The 25,130-nt window shown below is 38.1% G+C and overlaps 1 protein-coding gene across 1 annotated transcript in view; it reads left to right on the top strand.

Annotated features, from left to right (window-relative positions):
• ITPR3 (inositol 1,4,5-trisphosphate receptor type 3) overlaps positions 1-25,130 on the top strand; it is a 385,035-nt gene that overhangs the window by 239,680 nt on the left and 120,225 nt on the right. Inside the window, 9 exon segments of the mRNA XM_040339415.1 lie at positions 6,805-7,056; positions 7,356-7,481; positions 7,606-7,731; positions 8,103-8,223; positions 12,909-13,096; positions 15,657-15,805; positions 16,259-16,367; positions 19,555-19,645; positions 19,935-20,104. Of these exon segments, the coding sequence (XP_040195349.1) occupies positions 6,805-7,056; positions 7,356-7,481; positions 7,606-7,731; positions 8,103-8,223; positions 12,909-13,096; positions 15,657-15,805; positions 16,259-16,367; positions 19,555-19,645; positions 19,935-20,104 (1,332 nt within the window).

Raw genomic sequence — 25,130 nt, 5'->3', positions numbered from 1 at the left:
AAACAAATAGCATGAGTACTATTAAACGAAGTGCAAATTTCTTGTCACCATTCACCCACAAAAGAACAAAGTTAGACATTACAACTCAGGGTTGGAGCACCATCTCTGCAAAGACGATCCTCCAACAAACCAGCAACACCTGACAATAATCTGCAATTCTAAAATGTAGTGTTTTAATGTCCTTAAATTATCTTCTTAACTACTTAATCCCCGGACCATATTGCTGGTTAAAGACCAGAGAACTTTTTGCGATTCGGCACTGCGTCGCTTTAACTGACAATTGCACGGTCGTTCTAATTGTTGACATTCAAGTCCATTGTGAACAACACAAATAAAATAAAAATAAATCTGTGCCAATCTAATTATTGACCTTGAAGTCTATTATAAGCAACACAAATAATAATAGTAATAAGTGTCCAAAAATTGATTGATGATGATGATAATCTTGAAACAAACACCACCCAGTGCATCGATTTTGAGAGTGAGCCACCACCACATAGACAGAGGCTTACCAGATGACAGGTATATAACAGCGTTATAACACAATCCCCATCAGGATATCCAGGTAATATGGACACAGCACAGAATGGAATCCAATATACGACACAGATCCTCATAAGATCATCCACGGAGGGATGCAGTTGGAGCGCAGACAGCACTGATCACACTAATGGGATCTTTCCAGAAACTTCACACCGCAGCAGCTCAGCAGCATATCATGCAGAAAAGAAAGCCGCACATAGTGTAATACGTCCAACAAATAATTTATTAAAATGATTAAAATCTACTTACATCAATGAATAATGTGTAGCAGCATAAAAACAAACAAATGCCGGCCGGCATAGATGGGAGCCCTTCCTCCTCGTACACGCGCGATGACGTCACTGCACGCCGTACCCAGACGCGTTTCGTTATACGATAACTTTTTCAATGGGATTATCGTATAACGAAACGCGTCTGGGTACGGCGTGCAGTGACGTCATCGCGCGTGTACGAGGAGGAAGGGCTCCCATCTATGCCTGCCGACATTTGTTTGTTTTTATGCTGCTACACATTATTCATTGATGTAAGTAGATTTTAATCCTTTTAATAAATTATTTGTTGGACGTATTACACTATGTGCGGCTTTCTTTTCTGCATGATATGCTGCTGAGCTGCTGCGGTGTGGAGTTTCTGGAAAGATGCCATTAGTGTGATCAGTGCTGTCTGCGCTCCAACTGCATCCCTCCGTGGATGATCTTATGAGGATCTGTGTCGTATATTGGATTCCATTCTGTGCTGTGTCCATATTACCTGGATATCCTGATGGGGATTGTGTTATAACGCTGTTATATACCTGTCATCTGGTAAGCCTCTGTCTATGTGGTGGTGGCTCACTCTCAAAATCGATGCACTGGGTGGTGTTTGTTTCAAGATTATCATCATCATCAATCAATTTTTGGACACTTATTACTATTATTATTTGTGTTGCTTATAATAGACTTCAAGGTCAATAATTAGATTGGCACAGATTTATTTTTATTTTATTTGTGTTGTTCACAATGGACTTGAATGTCAACAATTAGATTGGCGCAAAATTTTTCTTTTTTCCATATATGCCTGTGCTTTGTCACGCTTTTTGCTGCCTTTTCACTTATTCACTTATTTTTGATCACAATTGGTGTGGTTAGCGCGATTTTTCTTTACCCAATTGCGCGGTCGTGCGACGTGGCTCCCAAACAAAACTAGCGTCCTTTTTTCCCCACAAATAGAGTTTTTTTGTGGTATTTGATAACCTCTGCGGTTTTGATTTTTTGCGCTATAAACAAAAATAGAGCGACAATTTTGAAAAAAAAATATTTTTAACTTTTTGCTATAATAAATATCCCCAAAAATATATAAAAAAAATTGTTTTCCTCAGTTTAGGCCGATACGTATTCTTCTACATATTTTTCGTAAAAAAAAGATCGCAATAAGCGTTTATTGATTGGTTTGCGCAAAAGTTATAGCGTTTACAAAATAGGGGGTATTTTTGTGGCATTTTTATTAATATTTTTTTTTTTATTAGTAATGGCAGCGATCAGCGATTTTTTTTCGGTACTGCGACATTATGGCGGACACTTCTGACACATTTTTGGGACCATTGGCATTTTTATAGCGATCAGTGCTATAAAAATGCATTGGATTACTATAAAAATGTCACTGGCAGTGAAGGGGTTAACACTAGGGGGCGGGGAATGGGTTAAGTATGTTCCCTTGGTGTGTTCTAACTGTAGGGGGGGTGGCCTCACTAGGGGAAATTACTGATCTTCTGTTCATACATTGTATGAACAGAAGATCAGCATTTCTCTCCCTGACAGGCCCGGGAGCTGTGCGTTTACACACACAGCTCCCGGTCCCCGCTCTGTAACGAGCGATCGCGCCCGCCGGGCACGGGAGTCGGGGGCGAGCGGGCAGTATGCACGCGCCCCTAGTGGCCTGCGCGAGAGCCGACGTATAGCTACGGGCTCTTGCGCAGGGGAGCCGACCTGCCGCCATAAAACGACGGCGGCTGGTCGGCAACCAGTTAACTGTACTGCCACCCAAAAAATGACCATACATAAATGACAATGAGTGTGCATAAAAATAAACACTGAATTTAATTAAAAATTATAATATTATCTTCCAAAGCCCTGGAATAAGACCAATACTTCCTCTCTAACCTAAATCCTAACTACAGTAACAGTATAATTCCTGCATAACAGTACTATTCCCTGAATTAGGGCAAAGAATTTTTGCAGTACTATTTAACCTTGTGGTATAAAAGCCATTGGCTTTTGTTTCCTTTTTCCTTGTGCAAATCCAGCAAACTGAGAACTGGCAGAGGCTCCCCTCTGCAGACCAATGATGCATAAGGTGCGTGTCACCCATCAGAATACACGTTGCCCCCAAGTTTAGGCAACAGTTCAGTTTAGTTCTTCAACTGACAATGGTGAAAACTAGCAAACTGTGGTAATTGCCCACCTGGGCATATTAGCAGTAAACTTACAAAGCACATATGATGGCTCATCTATAGTATTCAGGGTCAGGCACTTGGTCCATACTGACTGTGGAGACCCTGAACAGCTCCAGTCCCAGAGCTGCTCATATAAAACTTCTGTTGCAGCCTTAAAACTAGGTGATCCTGGATCAGTCCCTTCATCACTGCCTCCTGCCATAAGCACACTTATTGACCTGCAAGCTCCAGGCTTCTCCGGTGCAGTCGCAACAAGGGGGACTACAACTTCCAGCTTTTCCAGCACAACTCCCACAACAGACTGTAGAGGAGTAGATGAGCAAAGGTAGATTTGTCTTTCAGATGTGCTCCGCTACCTTCACCATGCAGAGCGCCCGACACCCATTATGCTCCAGGCGCACACCTATAACCATTAGCAGCTCTCTTTAAAGTGCATCCAGCTGAATGAGCAGTACAGAGACCACCATCCACCCAAGAAACAGTCCATTCACTCCGGCTTCAATAAGCAGTCTAGGGGGTTGTCTTTTTGCTTGTAGACCTTGTAACAGGAGAGGGAGGTTAGGGCATTGGATGCTTCAAAATGGTTGGCAGTTGGCTGTGAGGGAACAATCTTCTCCTTAAGCAACTGGGAATATTAGACAGTCTAAGGTCTCACAGCTGGGGACCGTAAGGCAAGTTTCTTTAGAATCTGGTTATCCTGCACCACTACAAAGCTATTGGTACCCAGTGCAAGCTCTGGAACACTGCACAATAGAAGATGTCACTCCTCTCTAAGCTAACAGTCCAGGAAACCATGGAGGATGGAGAATGGCCAGTTTTTGAGACCCTGTAAAAGCAGCCACAGTCCAAATTCTAGCACTTATATTACAAAAGCACACAGTCACCAGGAATCAATTCAATGGCATTACTCACAATTCCCCAGGACAGCTTCCACCTTCCAGCCTTCTCCAGACACAGCTCAGTGAGTCCAAATAAATCTACATAGCATCCTGTGCTAGGAGGGTGCTACGTGTGTGTGTGCGTGCGTATAAAATTAATACACTTAAAAAGGTAAAATAATATTTCCTTACATATGTAAAAGAGACTCAATCAGGACACAATCACTTGCTATCCCACCCTCTGACCCACCCTTGTAGAACTCATTGCCTCTGTAACAATTGCTGCAAAATACAGTGCTTCTAGGTTTAGAGGAGCATTGGACCTCCTCTCACGGTGCAGTGCCAGGCCTAAATGCCACCTGACATGGAACTTTGCAGCAGCAGCTGTGATAGAGGAAGGAGTGGAACAGTGAGTGTGTTTATAAGTGGGTTGGGTGGTGTGCCTTTTAAGAGACTTTGTCACTTTGTCCTGAATGCCTACAGAAATACAAATTGAGGTCTCCTGCAATAGATGTCATTTACACCTGTCCAGTGGCCTGTGTTATATCATTGGAATGGAGAAAAGGTTGGGGACATAGGACATTTATAAACTCCTCAGACTTCTAATACACTATTTACTGTTCTCTACATTATACTTTTTTAAGGGGATGAATTACTCATAATTATACATTATACCAAAAGTTGCCAAGCTGCATAAATTCTATAGGAAAGACAGTTTCTCTGGCACAAAGTTAGATACTGAATCAACATAGTAAATACAGTTCCATAATTGGCAGCAAGGATAGTCAGCCGTTCAAGTGTAATCTATACATCAGTTCATCAGTTTATGGGAAGTTTATGAAGGTAAAGGCGTCTGACTTCTCCTGCCCACCCTAGTTCACTCTGCCATGTGAGTGTTTTTTCCATCTGTGGTATCCTAAACTAATGGGCGGATAGGACAGGAATCTTGGTCGATGATTCACATCCGGTCACAGGGACCACACAAGCCTGATTTGACTCCTCTTGTTGTTATGCCGCGTACACACCATCACTTTCTGCGATGGAAAAAAACGTCATTTTCAAAAACGTCAATTTAATTGACCGTGTGTGTGCAAAAACGTCGTTTTATGTCTTCTAAAAAACGACAGAAAAAAATTGAAGCATGCTTCAATTTTATGTGTCGTTTTTCAAAAGTGCACTTTTTACTTCACAGAAATTGACCGTGTGTAGCAAAAAACGTCGTTTTCTAAGACGTTTTTTCATCCACGCATGCCCAGAAGCTAGCTTCAATGGTAAAACGTGGTGGAACGTAACCTGACTTTGCAAGATCATTGTGAGAAAACGATGGTGTGTATGCAACTTCGTCTTTGAAAATTGAAGTTTCAAAAACGTCATTTTTTACTTCACAGAAAGTGTCGTTTTTTTTCATCACATAAAGTGATGGTGTGTACGCGGCATAAGGCAAACAGGGTCAACGACATCTTTTGAGTAGGGCTCTACACTATATTTATCTGCTATTACCTTTGGGAAGAAACGTTTGATATTATCATTTGGATAACGGTGATCACACGTAGTTAAGGCTACAATTGCACCTGAGCAATCAGCCATTTAGGAATACTGCTTTCCGCCATCTGATACATGGTCTGTATTATATATACCAATTATGTTCCATTAATTTAATTCGTGCATAGGGACTACTGGCAAAGAATTGGTTCATGTTTTGGATCTGTTTTTTATTGCATATACAATTTTTATTAAGTAATCACAGTTTTTATTATGTACCATTTTATTTATTCATCCAATTAGGATTATTTGGGTTTTGGATTTGTTCAATGTTTGATTGCACATTGTCACTTTATTGATACAATTGGTTCACATAATAGCAAGCGCTGTTAGTCACAGAGCTTTCCTCCAGTGCATCATATATATCACAACAAATTTGTAACAGCAGCTGCTTTTGTGCACATTTATTTTTCGAAAATAGACAGTTGTGGCGTGGGAAATACTGGTATATGCTTTAGCTGTTTAGCATATCATTTTTATATCCTCAGAGTATAGCCAGCTCTGTAACAAAGTCATGGTAGAGGTTAAAATAATTTATTCCACAAGCATTAAAAATCACTTTCAGGATGTAAGCAGCTACCAGGCTCAACAAAGCAAGGAGGGGAGAGAAGGCTGCTTTGGTCCGTTCTTGGGGTATCACGCCGTCCACTGGGTTTGCGGGGGTCAGGTGTAGGTCCTCTGGGCATCCTGTGGCCACCAGGAAGCAAACCAGCATGGAACACAGGCAAAAACTATGTCACTGGATGGACGAGACGGCTGGGTAGGCTGACAGGCTACACGCTCTGAGCTCCAGCTCATCCTGTAAGTGATTTTTAATCCTTGTGGAATAAATTATTTTTAACCTCTACACTTAGGTGGCGCTTCCCTTTCTCTCCCTCCTTGTCTTTGTTACAAAGCTGCATCAATTCAAATATTATGTGAGTACAAATATTTGTCCACGATGACATCTAGATACCATGCTAATTTTAAGCACTCAACAAACCAACCTTTTACACTATGGGGAATATTTACCAAACCTGGATAACCCAGAATCTGGTGCAGCTGTGCATGGCAGCCAATTAGCTTCTAACTTCAGCTTGTACAATTAAGCTTTGACAATAAAACTTGGAAGCTGATTGGTTTCTATGCAGAGCTGCACCAGATTTTGCACGCTCAAGTTTTAGTAAATAACCCCAGTGTAACAATTCACATTAAAAACAGAGGGGTTTGTTTGCACACATTTGCAAACATATGTTCAAGCCGCAATGCCCATGTCAAGGCTTCTCGGTGCACTGCAGTCCTAACTCTCTAATTTTCAGGGTATCCCAATTTGGAGCACATATAGCAGTAGATAGATTAAGGACAGGTTTTACGCACTCACAAGATTTTCTTTCATCGTCTACACATTAATACATGTTTGTTTCTCCTCAGCTGACCAATGCAGGAGATGATGTGGTAGTCTTCTACAATGACAAAGCATCATTTGCTTCAATGCTGGAACTGATGGCAGCAGCTCGTGAAGGTGTGGAGGAAAACAGTCCACTTATGTACCACATATCATTGGTTAATCTTCTTGCAGCATGTGCTGAGGGTAAGAATGTTTACACCGAGATCAAGTGCACGTCTCTGTTGCCTCTGGAGGATGTAGTGCGAGTGGTGACCCATGAGGACTGTATCACAGAGGTAAGAATGCCTTTAGTGTTTTAGTGTTTTTTTTGTTACTAAGATTGAATTGAACCTCCAAATATCAATTCATTAACACAAAGCAAGTATATTAACCATGATGCCTGGATATATGCTATCTCCTTGATGTCAAAATGATGTTTTGAAAGTATTTCAAACATAATGGTTAACATTTCTGCTTTGAAACACTGAGGTCCTTAATATTATTCTCTTTAGATCGTTAGAAACTGATTTCTGAATAATGCGAGAATGTGAAATGTGATCTTTTTTTCAGTATTGTTATTCTTTTTCTTTTAAAGGTGAAAATATCTTATGTAAACTTTGTGAACCATTGTTATGTGGATACCGAGGTAGAAATGAAGGAAATCTATACCACTAACCACATATGGACCCTCTTTGAGAATTTCATCCTGGATATGGCTCGAGTAAGTATAAAAGCCCAAGTGCTTTTTATGTTTTTTCTGCAGTTGAGCTCAAAAACATCTGCAAGTAAACCTCAAAACCTAAATAGTTGGGGTGAAATGTCTTAATCATTTTTTCATCTGTCAGGTATGTAACAAGCGTGAGAAGCGTCTTCCTGATCCCACCTTAGAGAAGTATGTTCTTACTGTGGACTTGGAGACAATAAGGTCCTTCTTTAACTCCCCATTTTCAGAAAACAGCACTTCACTGCAGGTACGTGGCTCTCAAATATTTTTTTCATACCTGTAAAGGCTTGGTCAATGGGCTTTTGTATCAGAACTGCTTCTTTTCCCATTCATGTGTGAAGGAATACAAAAGCAGCTTGAAGCAGGTCAAAAGGAGGTCAACTGTAGGGCAAGCGCACCTGTCAATGAATCAGAAGTGTCTCAAACTTGTGTCAAAAGTTTATTTACATAGCCCAAAGCCCATCAACACCATCGGCCCTTAAATCATTTATGCACATGCTCGTCTATTTCAAACCAATACATAATATAATTGCTTGAACTTATATGTTTAAAAACATTCCTATTGTAACAAAATTATATTATGGGTAGAATTTAATGGCTGATATTTAATCATTTTAGACTCATCAAGCTATAGTTGTCCAACTACTCCAGTCAACTACTCGACTTCTTGAATGTCCTTGGCTTCAGCAGCAGTATAAGGGCTCAGTAGAGGCATGTATACGGGCCCTGGCCATGGTCGGTAAGGACATAATTCACTGTTAATCATTGAACATTGAATTTTATCATTAAATTATGAAGTTAGGTTTTGCGTATTTTACCTAACTTTCAAGACACAGATCTTGTAATATTAACATAAAGCGTAAATACAGTAATCAGGCCAAGCAAAACAAAGAGCAAAGATAAAGTTCAGTAAGCCATGGCAACCAATTGGAAATCCTCTTTAACAGATATAAATTGAAGTTGCTATGAGTTACTGCACATAATCATTGCACTTTGCATTGCTATATGAGAGTGTGTCCATTGTTCCATTGTTCAAGTAGGTATATATGTTTGGAAGTCGAAAATACCTCAGAAGGTTTTTAAGTATAATAAAATACCAGAAAATGTAAAACTCACAGTATGCATACATTATTTATTTATGAACGATGTAAGCGGAAAATGAAATATAAAACTGATGTACCTTTTAATGTTTTGGTACAAAAACTGAAAGCATAATTAATGCAAAGAAAAGTGAATGATCCTGAAGCATGTCTAACTAGGAATAGGATTTTATTCTAGGTTCATCGTTCATTTAAATTGCTTGTTCTTCATATAGAGTAAATATGTAATGTAACCATTTTATCTTACAGTTTACTATAAGGATTACAAACATTGCTATTAACCCCTTGCCAACCAGTGCACGACGATATACGTCACCACATTGGCATGGCTGGGCAAATGGGCATACCTGTATGTTCCCTTTAAATCGCGGCTTAGTGTACACGCGCAAGCCCACCGCATACTCTGTGAGTGTGCACGCAGGTCCCACAGACTCGATGTCTGCCGGGGGCCCGCGATCGTGACACACAGCAGAACGGGGGGTGCCTATGTAAACAAGGCATTTCCCTGTTCTGCCTAGCAACATGACAGGGATCTACTTGCCAGTGGCATTTTTATAGTAATCAATGCATTTTTATAGCACTGATCGCTATAAAAATGCCAATGGTCCCAAAAATGTGTCAAAAGTGTCCGAAGTGTCCGGCATAATGTTGCAGTACCGATAAAAATCGCTGATCGCCACCATTACTAGTAAAAAAAAATATTAATAAAAATCCAATTAAATTATCCCCTATTTTGTAAACGCTATAACTTTTGTGCAAACCAATCAATAAACGCCTATTGCGATTTTTTTTATGAAAAATATGTAGAAGAATACGTATCAGCCTAAACTGAGGAATTTTTTTTTTTTTATATATATATATATTTTTGGGGGATATTTATTATAGCAAAAAGTAAGAAATATTCATTTTTTTCAAAATTGTCGCTCTATTTTTGTTTATAGCGCAAAAACTAAAAACCGCAGAGGTAATCAAATACCACCAAAAGAAAGCTCTATTTGTGGGAAACAAAGGACGCCAATTTTGTTTGGGAGCCACGTCGCACGACCGCACAATTGTCAGTTAAAGCGACGCAGTGCCGAATTCGCAAAAAGTGACCTGGCCTTTGACCAGCAATATGGTCCGGGGCTTAAGTGGTTAAATTTCTATGGAACTTTAACCACTTAACCCCCGGACCATATTGCTGCCCAAAGACCAGAAGACTTTTTGCGATTCGGGACTGCGCCGCTTTAACTGACAATAGCGCGGTCGTGCAGATCCCCAATAAAATGAATACAAAACACGTCAAAAGGGCATAAAGAGCGCACCACAGTTGCACCACAGTTGCATTTTTAGTGCGGTTTTTTTTGTCACGTGTCCATGTTTCGCAGGAGCATGCTGGGAGTCAGGCAACCCAAAAATGCACCAGAAACACACTAAAAATAATTATGGTTCTTGATGCATTTTTTTCAACAGAGCAGTGTGAAAGCAGCCTAAAAACTACTTTACTGTAAACAAATATTAGTTAAAAGTCATAAAGGATCAAATCGATTCTAAAATCAGTGCTGTAAGCTGCTTTATGTAAAGCTCTCACATTATTAACATAATTAAGTGCTAGCTATCAGACCACACAATAAGGCCTACAGTAGATTATATTAGAGTATATTTATATAGATGGAAATTGCAAACATGCTATTGCAATTTCCTTATATTGCTGTTGCTGTTTGCAACAAGCAGCTTACAGCATTGATTTTAAGATTGATTTGATCATTATTTTAAATAACTTTTAGTTAAAAGTAAAGTTGTTAAAGATTTTTAAAATGTATGCATGCTTTCATCTGTACCAGTAAAGTCCAACAAATTTTCTTTTTTGCACAATTACGGGTGGAGTACTAGAGTGGTCTCTTTATTATTATCTTAACTAAATATAAAGCATCAAAAACACCAATAAGAAAATATTCATAAATTATGTATATGTATATGTAAATGTTATGCAAAACCACAATATCCAAGCAGTACAGCTGTAGAATCACGGGAGCTTCTAAGGGAAGAAACGAAGACACGTGCTACATTCTAGGTTCACTATTAATGTACAGTACTATAGTGTACACATATTTAGAGGATCTAGTTTAATGTAACCATATTAGACAGTGCATGATAAATAAAGAGAACACTGTTCCTTGTTGAATTTTGAAAGTTACAATTAATCTTTTGCCTTTCTGAATATATGGTAAATTACCTATACTGCACAAAAACTGTAAAGTCCTAGAGTTACTAAACATCTCAAATATTAAAGTTTTAGGAAGTAGTGTCATAAAAAGTGTTTGGTATCTTGTGCCCGCATCCAAAAGAAATTACATATTGTCACCTAAATAAATTTTCAGCAGCACTACACAACAGTGTGAGTTTAACCACTTCAGCCCAGGAAGGATTTACCCCCTTCCTGACCAGAGCATTTTTGTCGATTCGGCACTGCGTTGCTTTAGCTGACAATTACGCGGTTGTGCAACGTTGTACCTGAACAAAGTTGACGTCCTTTTTTCCAAAAAAATAGAGCTTTCTTTTGGTGGTATTTGATCATCTCAATTTAAAAAAAAAAAAAAAAAGCAATATTTTTTTTACTTTTTGCTATAATAAATATGCCCAAAAAATATATAAAAAAATAATTTCTTCCACAGTTTAGTATATATTATACAAATTGCAGTAAGTGTATATGGATTGGTATGCGCAAGAGTTATAGCGTCTACAAAATAGGAGATAGATTTATGGCATTATTTAATTTTTTTTACTAGTAATGGTGGCGATCTGCGATTTTGATCATGACTGCGATATCGATTTTTATCGTGACTGCAACATTGCGGCGGACAGATCGGACACTTTTGACACTATTTTGGGACCATTGACATTTATACAGTGATCAGAGCTAAAAATAGCCACTTATTACTACATTTATTAATAGGATTACCTACTTAGACCAATCCGGGGGCCCCTTTTATATGAGCCCACCGAACAGAGGTGTCCGAAAAATCTTTCTATATACATTCACCTTATACGGGTTTTAGGGATCAACACATTGGCGATTGGATTTTCAGTGTCCACCCTTTGGCAGCGCCACAACCCCTATACCATACTATTTTATTACCACACTCCTCCTTAGGGAGGTTTACCAGGGGGGCAGCAGCCCATACACCCACACTGTAGTGCGTAATTTAATATTTTTTCTTTAGCGATTTTTATCATGACTGCGATTTTGCGGCGGACAGATCGGACACTTTTGACACTATTTTGGGACCATTGACATTTATACAGTGATCAGAGCTAAAAATAGCCACTTATCACTGTATAAATGTCACTGGCATGAAAGGGGTTAAACACTAGGGGGCGATCAAGGGGTTAAGTATGTTCCCTGGATGTGTTCTAACTGTAGGGGGATGGGCTCACTACAACATGACAGAGATCACTGCTCCGGATGACAGGGAGCAGTAGATCCTTGTCATGTTGCTAGGTAGAACAGGAAAATGCCTTGTTTACATAGGCATCTCCCCGTTCTGCTTCTCCTCACTGCAATCGTGGGCCACCACTGAACATCGAGTGCCTGCCCGCGCCATTCTCCCGACGTAAATCGGCATGCGGCAGTCGGCATGTGCTTACAGAAGATTGTGGTCACAGAATACACTTTCATTTTAAAACATCAGCGCTGTAATAGCAATATATACAATAGTTATTTTAATATAAGCTTACTTGAACCATCTCTTTTCATTTTGTGAGTTCTGTTTGTCTCCTGGTCATCTCTTTCCACAACTTCTTGGATTGCCTGCATGCTTTGTAGCTTCTCCCCTGTTGTTTACTTTCAATCTTCAAAGACTACATATCCCATGGTACCTTGCTGTCTGCAAGCAGTGATTCTTGTACTGACTCCACCTCCTGAAACTCCTCTCAGCATCTCTGTAGTTCAGAAGGCAGGCTCTTGGAACTTTGTGACACAGCTGTACCTACTCATACAGGATAGTGAATATGTGTCACAAAATACAAGGTCGTAAATGTGTGGAGATCCTCACAAGGTAAGTTTACAAACTTCAAAATCATTCAGATTATGAGTAGGCTGGAAATAATTGAAATACTGTGTGGAAATGAATATATGCTTTTACATTTTGGCCATATATATGCTTTAAGCAATTCTAAATAGAAATTTAAGAAATTCTTAATAGACACACATTTGTTCTATACTATATTTATTGTTATCTTTAGGTCATGTTGTCTGTGTCTGTGAAAGTGATCTGTGGACAATAACATTTTTGGATGATCTACAGATTGAATTTTTTATCTTGTTTTTTCCTTTTTTTTCTAGCCAAAAGTCGGAGCATAGCTCTACCTATGGACTTAGATTCACATGTGAGTTCTATGCTAAACAGCTCCTCTAGTTCTCTGTTAAGAAACCAAACCACATACAAGCAATCTACAACCACAAGAACCTTCACTCGTGCCAGTGCCACTCAGAATCAGTGGGACTACAAAAATATTGTGGAGAAGTTACAGGTTGGTAAAAAAAAAATGGGAAATTTAGAAAATACAACGAATGCATAGTTTTGCTAAAATTGTATGCAATTACTTTTCATTTGAAAATAATTATATGATTTTGTTTCAAGTCAAGTGTGATTGTAAGTCAAGCAGTGGCGTACCTAGCATAGCTGACACCTGGTGCAGCTTATTTTTTAATACCATCGTCCCCGTATTCTCCGCTATACATTTACTAAATGAATTCTAGTGGTAACTTTAAAATAAATTACCTTTTTATCTGAAAGTTTTCTATATAATCATATTGGGAAAAAAATATAACTCAATACTTAATAGTTGTGTGTGAAGTTCACCGTGTTAAAACATGGCATACTAAAATTCAAGGGTTAATAGTAGTGCACATATAGCAATGTGGTGAAATGAGGATAATAGCAGCATGCCTTGATAGCGATAGGCCTACAGGGGACTAAATTAATAAAAGACACAATGCGGGCAGCAAATACAGCAAAGTAAAGAATAAGCAATTGCAGCTATAAAAGGGCAACAAAAAGGCAATGATGACAATATATTCAATCAACAAATTTATGATTGTGGCACTATACGAACAAAAAACAACAATTGTGACACTATATGAGCAATTGTGTCAATGTTTATGCAACAGTAAGTAGGGGTGCAACGGATCAAAAAACTCACGGATCGGATCGATCTTAGGATCAGGAGTCATGGATCGGATCATTTTCGATCAGTAAAAAAAAAAAAACACAAGACAAACACAAGTTTTGTCTTTTTACATTTTTATTAATATTTTTTTTTTGTTTACTACTAATGGCGGCGATCAGCGATTTTTTTTCGTGACCGCGACATTATGGCGGACACATCGGACAATTTTGGGACCATTACAGTGGGAAAAATGGCAATTACAGTGTTACTGTTTTACTAGTGTGGGGGCAATGTTGGCTATGGCTATTATTAATAGCCATAGCCAACATTGCCCCCACACTAGTAAAACAGTAACACTGTAATTGTCATTTTTGCCACTGTAATAATAGTCATAGCCAACATTGCCCCCACACTAGTAAACAGTAACACTGTGTGTATAGCCATTTTTTCCACTGATTACAGTGGGAAAATGGCTATACACACAGTGTTACTGTTTACTATGGTGGGGGCAATGTTGGCTATGACTATTATTACAGTGGCAAAAATGGTAATTACAGTGTTACTGTTTTACTAGACCGAGTACATCAGTACAGTGAGTTGGCTAATGGCTATTAAGCCATTAGCCAACTCACTGTACTGATGTACTCGGTCCGTCTCCAGGTTACATGCAGAGTCAGCGGCGCAGCGCGCTCTTGCAAAATAGAAAAAATCCACGAGCAGAGGGAGGGGTGATGACGTCAGCGCGCATCGCCGCCGAGTGTACCAAGATGGCTGACCGCTCCGGAGCTAGGCCGAAGCCGCGGTCTTTTCTAAGGCCGCGGTGCGTTCCGCGGATCGCATACTGTTCCGATCCGAACAGGTCAACCCGTTCGGATCGTGGATCGGGCACGATCCGTTGCACCCCTAACAGTAAGTCATTCATAACAATATGTGGACAACAAATGGGCAATCAAGGAAGGAAATTGTGACAATATGCATACAAAAATTCCCCCCCAAGCAACAATCCTTCCTCGTCTCCCATCCCCAGCAGCAAAACCACCCACCAACAAAAATCCACCCTTGTTCAGCAAATACCTTAACAATCAAATCCACCCTCTCCCAGGAACCCTGTGCTGTTTGGCTGGAGTACAGTTTTATCAATAACCTGCTCACAACAAAGTCATCACGTAGTAATATACTAATGTAGACTTTTTTGTTTTTTAATAACCTTATGGTTTTCCCCACCCTTCATTCAGTGAATGGGGCTTGATATTAATGATGAGAAGGATTAAAGCTGGCTGAATTAAGAAATTATTTCTCTTTCTATATGCTCAAATCAATTAAAAAATGATCAATTTATTTCAATGTATTAGTCCCATTAAGATGCATATTAAACATTTTTTTTTTTTTGTACAACCAGTGGGTTGAACGAAAAAAAAAAATCAAATTCCCCCATCCACACACTCGATCCTTCCCGCTGTGGTATTGTATTCTGACTGCGGGAAGCCTTCCCCACCATCAGAATACAATGATCAGTGTTGACCTCTATAGCCAACAGCACTGATTGTTTGGGTAAAATTCGACAGGCTGATTGTACACAAGTCAATTGATATATCCACTTGCAAACAACCAGCCAGCCCATACATGGATCGAAGTTTGTCCAATCCCTGCTGAACCGGCAGAATTTTGATCCTTGTATGGATCTTTTCTTCTAGGACTATATGAGCTGCTCAACATTGATTCTTATGCAGAGCATTCAAACACAGCCCATCACTGACAAGTGTTACTCACACCGTTTTTTTTCAACAGCTATCTATAGTAAATAATGATTCTAAAACCATTTAGTAAATAAATATCTCTAATGTAATGGTGACTTTACTGTGATTAGTTGTACTGACTTGCACAGGGCACAATAATGATATGTTTATTTTACTCTCACTAGGATATTATAAACACATTGGAGGAAAAGTTAAAGCCGCTTGTAGAAGCTGAGCAGTCTGTACTTGTAGATGTCCTCCACCATCCTGAACTACTTTTTGCAGAAGGAACTGATGCTCGTGTACGATGTGAGACTGGAGGCTTCATTTCTAAGTAGGTGTCTCATTCTGTTTCTGCAGCACATGCATAATTAACAAATAATCAGAGTCAGCTATTTTGCAATGAGTGTGAACCATCTATTATCTGGAACTCTTGGAACTGGGGGCTTTCACAATAAGGGATGTTTGAATTATTCAGAGCACTATGCTTAAATATATTATTAATTCCTGACATCTCCATACTACACTTTCCTGTGCCTATACAGTTATTAAATAGTGTGCATAGTGCTCAGTACACATATGTGCGTAGAATGTTTTTTTAACAGAAAAGGATTCCACATACAACTTAGCGACAATGAAGTTACTGTGCCTTCATGCATAGTCAGCACTGTTAATGCTTTTTCTAAGGGCAAATTGGGGAATATAGAGAGTGGAACAGGGATTGATAATTAACTGGAGGAACATGCTTAAGACATAGTGAAAGTTATGACTTTTTTTTCACTCACAGATTGATTCAACACACCAAAAATCTTATGTCCTCTGAAGAAAAACTGTGTATAAAGGTTTTACGGACTTTACAGCAAATGCTGATGAAGAAAAATAATTATGAAGAACAGGTAAGAGAAATGTAGCTAAAACTGATATCTTTTATGTGCTCAATAGTGTCCAATAGAAACAAAGACTGTTTGTCTTTGTGTTACCCAAGGCTGTTATCTACAGTATTTTAAGGCTCTGTTCACACCTAGGCGTTTTTGGGCGTTTTTCTGCCATAAGCCTCAGCTCTAAACATGCCCAACAAGCAAAATCCTATTACTTTCAATGGCACCTGTTCACATCTGAGTGTTCTGTCACCTGAAGCAAAAAAGTACAGGAGCTTCTTTTATAGCAGATTACAGGTGCTTTTACATTGGTGCCCTTTTAACCTTAAAAACGTCTGCACAAAAGCACCTGAAAAACTGCTGGAAAAATAACAACACCTAGGTGTGAACAGAGCCTTAAAGAAGGGGCAAAAATTCAGAAAAAAGTGGATAAAGAAATAATCAAGGTACAACAAATATAATTAAAAGATAAAAAACATGAGAATTATAAAGAGTATAGATTATAATTCACAACATAGAGATATTGATAATTTTCTCAATACCAATTGGCCTATCCTAAGAAATGACAAACATTTGAGCTATGTATTGCCAGCTATATTAAAATTCATAAATAAAAAGGCCCAGGTACAGAGGCAGGGCGGTAACTTTACGTGGAGAAAAATGTAAGGTGTTCTGTGAATGGCACATGTGCTGAGCAAGTGACCCCAAGAAAAAGCAGTGATCAATGTAGTAGCAGTGACTACTACAGTGATTCTGTGCTTCCACAGCAGTCCCACAGGTATGCCATATGCATGCCTTTATTGGTCCAAGCTGGACCAATGTAACTATGCAATGACATTTATACATGGAATTTAGCTTTAATTACAGAATGTGATTTTAGAGAAAACACTATGAATTGTTCTGAAATCTATCTCAGAGTTTGATGTGTATGAAGGCTTGATTATTTGAATTGGTAATTCTAATTCTTTGGGGGTAAAAGGAGCTGTCAGGCCCTTTAGATTTATGAGGTGCATCAAACAGGGTGAGAATTTGTGCACTGTGGGTAAAGTGTGATGAACACAGAGGGATGGTTCAACCGAAGATATCTGTATGTACAGAGAAGAATGGCTAACATGAAAAGAATTTGTGGACACTGTTGGACATTTATCTGTTGTGAACACATTATATGGACGCTTTTGATCACTGTGATGTTGTGATTTTGCATTAGGTGGATAGAGTAAGTATTGAGATCACATAGCACATAGTGGCTTGCATTGCTCATTCTGGTTTGTAATGAGAGTAGTTGATAAATACTTTAATATTGCACAATCTCTTTTGTATATAGGTACTATTTATATTGTATTTTTAATAGTTACAGATAGAATTTGTTTAGGCAGACAGTGCTGTTTAAAGTGGAGAACTTGCCCTTAGCCCCCAATCAGATTGTGAGGATTTGAAATGATCAAACGTAATCTTATCTAAAGTAATCAAAACGTTGGCAAATGAAGCCAAGTCACCAGTTCACATTGTAGGAATTGGAACATGTCTGCAAAAGTAGCGGACAATATGCATCCATCATGTTAGGATTTTGACAACTCATATGAAGAATTGTTTTCTGAATGTCACTGAGAAGAAAATGGAGAATGATGTAAGCAGCTAGTTAAACCCTGGTTTAACGAGTTTTTTTTTTTACATACCGGTTAGAAAACAATAGCAAGAATGTAATTGTTTGCTAAAGCGGTGAAGATATTTCAGTAATCAGTCCCACTAATATGTTGTCAGTTAAATGCACAAAGCTTGATTTATTAAAGGAGTAGTGTATGAGGTAAAAATAATGTGTTCACACATGATTGGATGATTGATGTAAGCACAACCCCACGTCATTCACTCTGCAAATTCAACATGTTCTGCTCCTTTAGTAAATGAACAAAACATTTTTCATTGTTTACATTTTAGGTGCATTTAGATTGTCAGATTTATTTATGTTTTTATTGTATTAGGTATAAATTATGCATCATAAACTCATTCAGTGGCTACAATAATAACCCCATCATTGGAGTCATTACTATTAACTTTCACTGCCACTGACTATCAGTGTAGGTTGGGATAGTTAACATGGGATAGTTAACATGTTATAGTTAACATGCCCATCCCCCCATATTGGTAGTCATGGCAGTAAAAGTTAATCCTCTCCCCCTATGCATTGGTGATCATGGCAGTGAAAGTTAATCCTCTCCCCCTATGCATTGGTGATCATGGCAGTAAAAATGAATCCTCTCATCCTATGTATTGGTGATCATGGCAGTAAAAATTAATCCTCTCCCCCTATGCATTGGTGATCATGGCAGTGAAAGTTAATCACCCATATTGGTGGTCATGGTAGTGAAAGTGATGTCCCTTCCCCACCCTGTGTTGTTGGTGATGGCAGTGAATGCATTAACCCTACCATCCCCTACGTACTGGTGGCCATGGCAGTGAAAGTGTTAACCCCCAATCCTCCAAGCTGCACTGGCAGTCATGGTAGTAAAAGTGGTAACCCACGCCCCATTGTTAAACACTTACCCATCACACACTTCGGAACCACTCTCTCTCTCTATAGGCCAGTACATTATGGTTCTGTGGGTGGTGATAACTCTGCCCTCAGTACAGTCTCTCTTTCAGTGCTGGGCACTGGAGAACATGCCAATGCCTGGCACCCAACTGCCACTGTGCAATCTGACTGATGCCCAATAGCCCACAGTCCACATGTTGCTGGCTGGTAGGCCACACGCGGCACACAAAATGTGTGTTTGGCACCGGGTCATACATAATTTTTATAGAACATATCACTTTAATGTGTATTTATATTTATATAATGGTAGAGGTGTGTTTTTTTGCTACATTCATAGAAATATTTACATTTAGCATTTGTGAAAGTTGCCAGATGATGTCTGTGATGTTTTCTCTACAGGTGTGTACAGTACATAAATCTGTGACACACATAGTTAAGATCAATTCTATCTCATAATTAAATCTGAACAGCAGCTTCACCATAAGTGTTTAATGATGCTCAGCATCATTATCCAGAGCGGTTTGTTCATTATCAGTATACAGATAAGCAGCATCTTTATATAGCTCAGCATGTTCATTATTAGTTCACAGATACTCAGCATCTTTATAAATGAAGCTTGCAATTTATGTTTTCCTCCCTCCCTGTCTGACTCGATTCTCGCTCCTGTCCCCATAGGGAAATTTACTAAGGAAAACCCTTCTGAGTAATTACCTGCAAAACAAGAAGTCAAATACTAAAGGCGAGACAGCTGACATCTCTGTCATAGGTAATAAACACCTTTCCTCCCTTAGTAAATCAGTATCTTTTCTCTATTCTCATCTCTGTGTTGCTGTAAGGCTGATATACACTGCCCTTTGTACATAAAAACATTGTACATTGTAAAATGCAGTGTCTCCATTCGTGCTCTGGGGCTGGAGCTAAAATTTCATGACATGATTCTTTGACACTTATCTATACCTTAATTCTATTTCTAGACTCTGTCATTCACTGACTACTGTTTTTAATTTCATTGTCCTCCATTTGAAAATGTAATATTGCTTTTAATTATTTCACAGGTCAGGATCAAGATTGGTCTCTAATAGCACAGGTTCAGTGTAAATTAGACCGAGAAGGAGCCACCAAACTCGTGGCTGATCTAATTATGAGCTCAAAGAACGATAAGATCTTTCAAGAAAGCATTTTATTGGCCAATAGGTTACTTGATGGTGGCAACACTGAGATACAGGTATGACTTATACTCTAGCTGGCGTCAAAAAAGATGTATATGCATTTACACAATGGGGGTTATTTACGAAAGGCAAATCCACTTTGCACTACTAGTAAAGTGCACTTGAAATTGCACTGAAACTCACAGGAACCAAGCTTACAATTGCCAAAGCGTAGAAGAAACCTAAACCTTCTTTCTTGGAAGGCAAAAAAATTATATCTTGGATAATGACTCAAGAAAAGCTAGCTAGTATTCTGTTCCGAAATTCGAAAACCTTCGGGAAATTAGGGCTAGATATGTAGGAATCTCTCTTACCCAGAGTGTTCCTCCGGTTCCTACATAACTTTAAGTTAGGCACGTTTCTAATCTTCCTCCTGTTCCTAACCCTTCTTTCCTTTTTCTCTCATACCTTCCCCCTATTCTTTTTATTTTTTCCCTTCTATAGGGATTTCTGGTGATGTTCTGAGGGAGACCTATCTCCCCCTTTTACGTTTTTATTATACCGGTAAATTGAAATGATAGATAAAATAACCTCTTTCATAGATAATAAGGCCAATCTCTTTTAGCCTGGCTATTCTGGGGAACATTAAGTAAAACTGCAAGTATGGTGAAAGGTTTCCTCCCCTTGTGCAGTTAGTTCCCAATAAGGGGCACCAGGAGGAGAAAAATGTCTTCATTTATCAGTTTGCCTATATAGGGGAACTTCTCTTATTTAAATTCTTCATATTAATTATTTAACCTTCTAAAACCACATCTATCACTTTAATGATATGTATTTATTTATCTCCATAATGGTAGTATTTATTCTAAAAGGTCATCTACCAGATTTTATTCATAACGAGATGTACCGTAATGTACTTAATTGTACTATTTATTTTCTGAAAAAATATTTTGAAAGAAATTGCACTGAAAGTGCACTTGGATGTGCAGTTGCTGTAAATCTGAAGGGAAGATCTGAAATGTGGGGAAGCTCTGATGATTTTATTATCCAATCATGTGCAAGCTAAAACACTGGTTTTTATTTTCCTTTCATGTCCCCCTCGGATTTACAGCGACCAAGTGCACTTTCAGTGCAATTTCAAGTGCACTTAGTTTGCACTTGTAGTGCAAAGTGGATTTGCCTTTTGTAAATAACCCCCAATATGTCAATCTACTAAAAACTGATATTTTAAGAGTGAGGTCAATGGCTTAGTATGTCTCTTGGGGAGTCAAGCATTGAGACTTTACCTTTAATGTTTTTGACGTTGTTCCCATCCACGCCAGAGTTTTACCCCCTCTAGCTACAACAGAGGTGTTCCTTTTGAGTGAAGGATGATATGACTGCAACTCCACTACTCCCGCTCAGCTTCTTTCTGCCAAAGTACAAGGCAGTTTCCCTACCTGTCTGTCGCTGCCTGTGTTGATGTAAAAGAATTCACATTGACACCAACTGACAGCCGAAGTACAGATGAGAGGAGATCACTGGAGGCGTTGTACATTGCTTGGGACTATAAGGATAAATATAAACATTTAAAATATAATAGCAGAATAGTACCAGCATCTGTCATGTTGTTTTTATATTTTAAAAAGTACTAATTTTATTTATAGTATGGTATAGTAAAACCAATTAAGTTTCTAAAATTGTTGGTACTAAGTATTGTAGACTAATCGCTCATTAGTAAGTTAAATAGTAATAATTACTTACCGGAGAATTTAATATTAAAATTCAAGATATGTTAAATAAAAATAGTAGTCTTTACTTGTGCTGCAGAAAAACTGAACAAAGAGATCGGTTACAGAAGTACTTTTAAAAGGGTGAGGATTAATCTTGCATTGTGTAAACACAGAATAAAAATGATTCCCTGAATCAAGGTTTGAATGTTCACTTTTCAAGTAAGAGCAGATAAAAGGTAATTGGGTTGATTTACAAATGGAGTGAAAACTGTTTACTTAGCAAGGTGAATGTCTACTTAAGCCAGCCATACATGGATCGATATTCGACCAGATCAGTAAGGTCGATCCACATTTAGGCGGGGTTGTTGTACAAAAGTCAATCTACCGATCGACTTCTGTTCAATCGACCTGTCAGATTTTCGGCGCTTCATCGGTTCTCGCCAGCTATAGCTGGCAGTGCTAATCGGCGTATTCTGATGATGGGGAAAACTCCACACTGTCAGAATTTAAAAGCTCAGCAGGAAAAATATTCCCCTCATCCACCATAGATGCGTGGATGGTGGAATTGAGTAATTTTTTATTTATTTTTTGTTCAAGAATCATTTATAGCTTAGTAAATTAAGTGAAACTGTGTCCAAGAGACATAAAACACTCAGAAAGTTATCTTGCATATAATTGGACTTATTTTCAAAATGATCATTTACTTTGCTAAGTGAACAGCTTTTCTTCCTTTAGGCCTGGTTCACACCTATGCAGTTTGCAGTTTGCATATTCCAGGTGCATTTTGAATTTTCAATACACGTTTTTGATCCATTGAATGGAACCAAAAAAACAGGAAAAAAAAATCCCCGGCCCTTTACATAAAATGCAGAGATGTGAACTACATCCATAGGAAACCATGTTAAATAGACTGTGGTGTGTTTCTGCAAAACTGAAAATGCACTAAAAAACGCATAGGTGTGAACCAGGCCTTAGGCTGCATTCACTCCTGAGCATAGCGTCTTTGAGCGGTTTTCCAGCAATTTTGTCCACGTTTTTTATGGACAACTTTAGCACATTTTTGAGCTTTGGCTGTTTTTGTTTTAGCCAAAAGAGAAAAGTATTATCTGTTGCATCATTTGTTACTAGGTATTTTAACTTGTTCATCTTTTCCGTTAGCTTTTATTTCTTTTTTTAATAAGTATTATAAGTATTATTCATTAATTATTATTTTTTTTGTTAAAGGTAAGGGGTTAGCATTCAAGTTAGGTTAGGATTAGGATTTGGGGTTAGGGTTAGGATTAGGGATAATTATTTATTTATTTACTTTTACTTAGTATTCTTTTATGTAATTTTTTTTTTATATGATTATTTTTATTTGTGCACTTTTTTTTACATGTATTCAATAATTATTATTATTATTATTATTATTAGTAGTAGTAGTATTAACACCTTAACCCTAACAAAATAAAATAAATAAATAACCCTATGTCAGGAAGCTAGTTCAGCTAATATTAATGCTAATTCTTTTGCAGCTAATGCAAATCATTCTGCATTAGCTGCATGGGAATTAGTTTTAGCGAATGAGCAGTAGTTGCAGAAGAATTTGCATTAGCTGTATGAGAATTAGTATTAGCTAAACTAGCTTCCTGACATAGGGTTATTTTTTTTATTAAATTTTTGTTAGGGGTAAGGTGTATAAACTACTACTACTACTAATAATAATAACAATTAATGAATAAATAAATAAATGTACAATAAATAAATAAATAAAAATAATCATAAATAAATTATAAATTCAATAAATGAATACAATAGTAAATAAATAATTAACAAACCATAACCCTTAAAATAATAATAAATAACTAAACACCCTAACACAAAATAAATAAATAAATTACTACTATTATTATCATTAATAATTGGTAGTTTTTTTGTTCGGGTTTGGATGTTAATTTATTATTTGTATTATTATTATTATCTCTAATCATTTTATATTTTTTAAGGTTAGGAGTTAATTATTATTGGAACTGTCATGTTTTTTTTCTATTACAAGGGATGTTTACATTCCCTTGTAATAGGAATAAAAGTGACCCAACTTTCTTTTTTTAAAATGGACAGTGTCAAAATAAAAAGTAAAATAAATAAGAAACAAAAAATGTAAAGGACCCCGTCCCGACAAGCTCACGCGCAACAGCGAACGCATACGAAAACGGTGTTCAAACCACATATGTGAGGTGTTGTCAAGATCATTAGAGCGATAGCTTTAATTCTAGCCCTCCACTGTAACTCAAAACTGGTAATCTGTAGACATTTTTAAACGTCGGCTATGGAGATTTTTAAGGGTAAAAGTTTGTCACCATTGGACGTGCAGGCGCAATTTTGAAGCGTGACATGTTGGGTATCAATTTACTCGGCGTAACATTATATTTCACAATATAAATAATTGGGATAACTTTACTGTTGTCTTATTTTTTTTATTCAAAAAAGTGTATTTTTTTCCCAATAAAGTGAGCTTGTAAGACCACTGCGCAAATACGGTGTGACAAAAAGTATTGCAATGACCACCATTTTATTTTCTAGGGTTTTATAACCCCCAAACATTATATGTATATTTTTTCTAAGTAAAAAAAGCAAAAAAAAAAAAAATTATTGTAAACACAGAGTCTTAAAAAATAGGTGGTTAAATTATAGAGACAGAATATCAACCAAAAATCCAGAAAAAATACATAGTACAAATGTTATAAATTGAATTGCAGTTCAGTGAGTAAAATTTGATCCCTACGCAAAACATGACTTAGTACTTGATGGAGAAACCCTTGTTGGAAAGCACCAAGGTAAGACGTTTCTTGTAGTTAGTGACCAGGTTTGCACACATCTCAGGAGGGATTTTTGTCCACTCTTCTTTACAGATCTTCTCTAAATCCTTAAGGTTTCTTGGCTGTCGCTTGGCAACTCGAAGTTTCAGCTCCCTCCATACATCTTCTATGGGATTAAGGATTGGAGACTGGCTAGGCCACTCCATGACCTTAATGTGCTTCTTCTTGAGCCACTTTTTTTGTTGCCTTGGTGGTATGTTTGGATCATTGTCATGCTGGAAGACCCATCCACAGTCCATCTTCAGTGTTCTGGCTGAGGGAAGAGGGCTCTCATCCAAGATTTTACAATACATAGCCCTGTCCATTGGCCCCTCAATGCGGCAAAGTCGGCAGAGAAACCGCCCCAAAGCATAATGTTTCCACTTTCGTGCTTGACTGTAGGCATGCTGTTCTTAGCATTTTTCTCCCTCCAAACACAACGAGTCAAGTGGTTTGTTTGCCGACTGTGGTCCCAACTGCCTTGAGATTGTTCACAAGCTCCTACTGTGTAGTTCTAGGCTGAGCCATCACTTTTCTCATAAATCATCCTTACC

The sequence above is a fragment of the Rana temporaria genome, chromosome 2 (assembly GCF_905171775.1).
Source record: "Rana temporaria chromosome 2, aRanTem1.1, whole genome shotgun sequence".
NCBI classification, from domain to species: Eukaryota; Metazoa; Chordata; class Amphibia; order Anura; family Ranidae; genus Rana; species Rana temporaria.
Note: the sequence above shows the minus strand (reverse complement) of the source record. Positions and strands in the feature narration are given on the sequence as shown.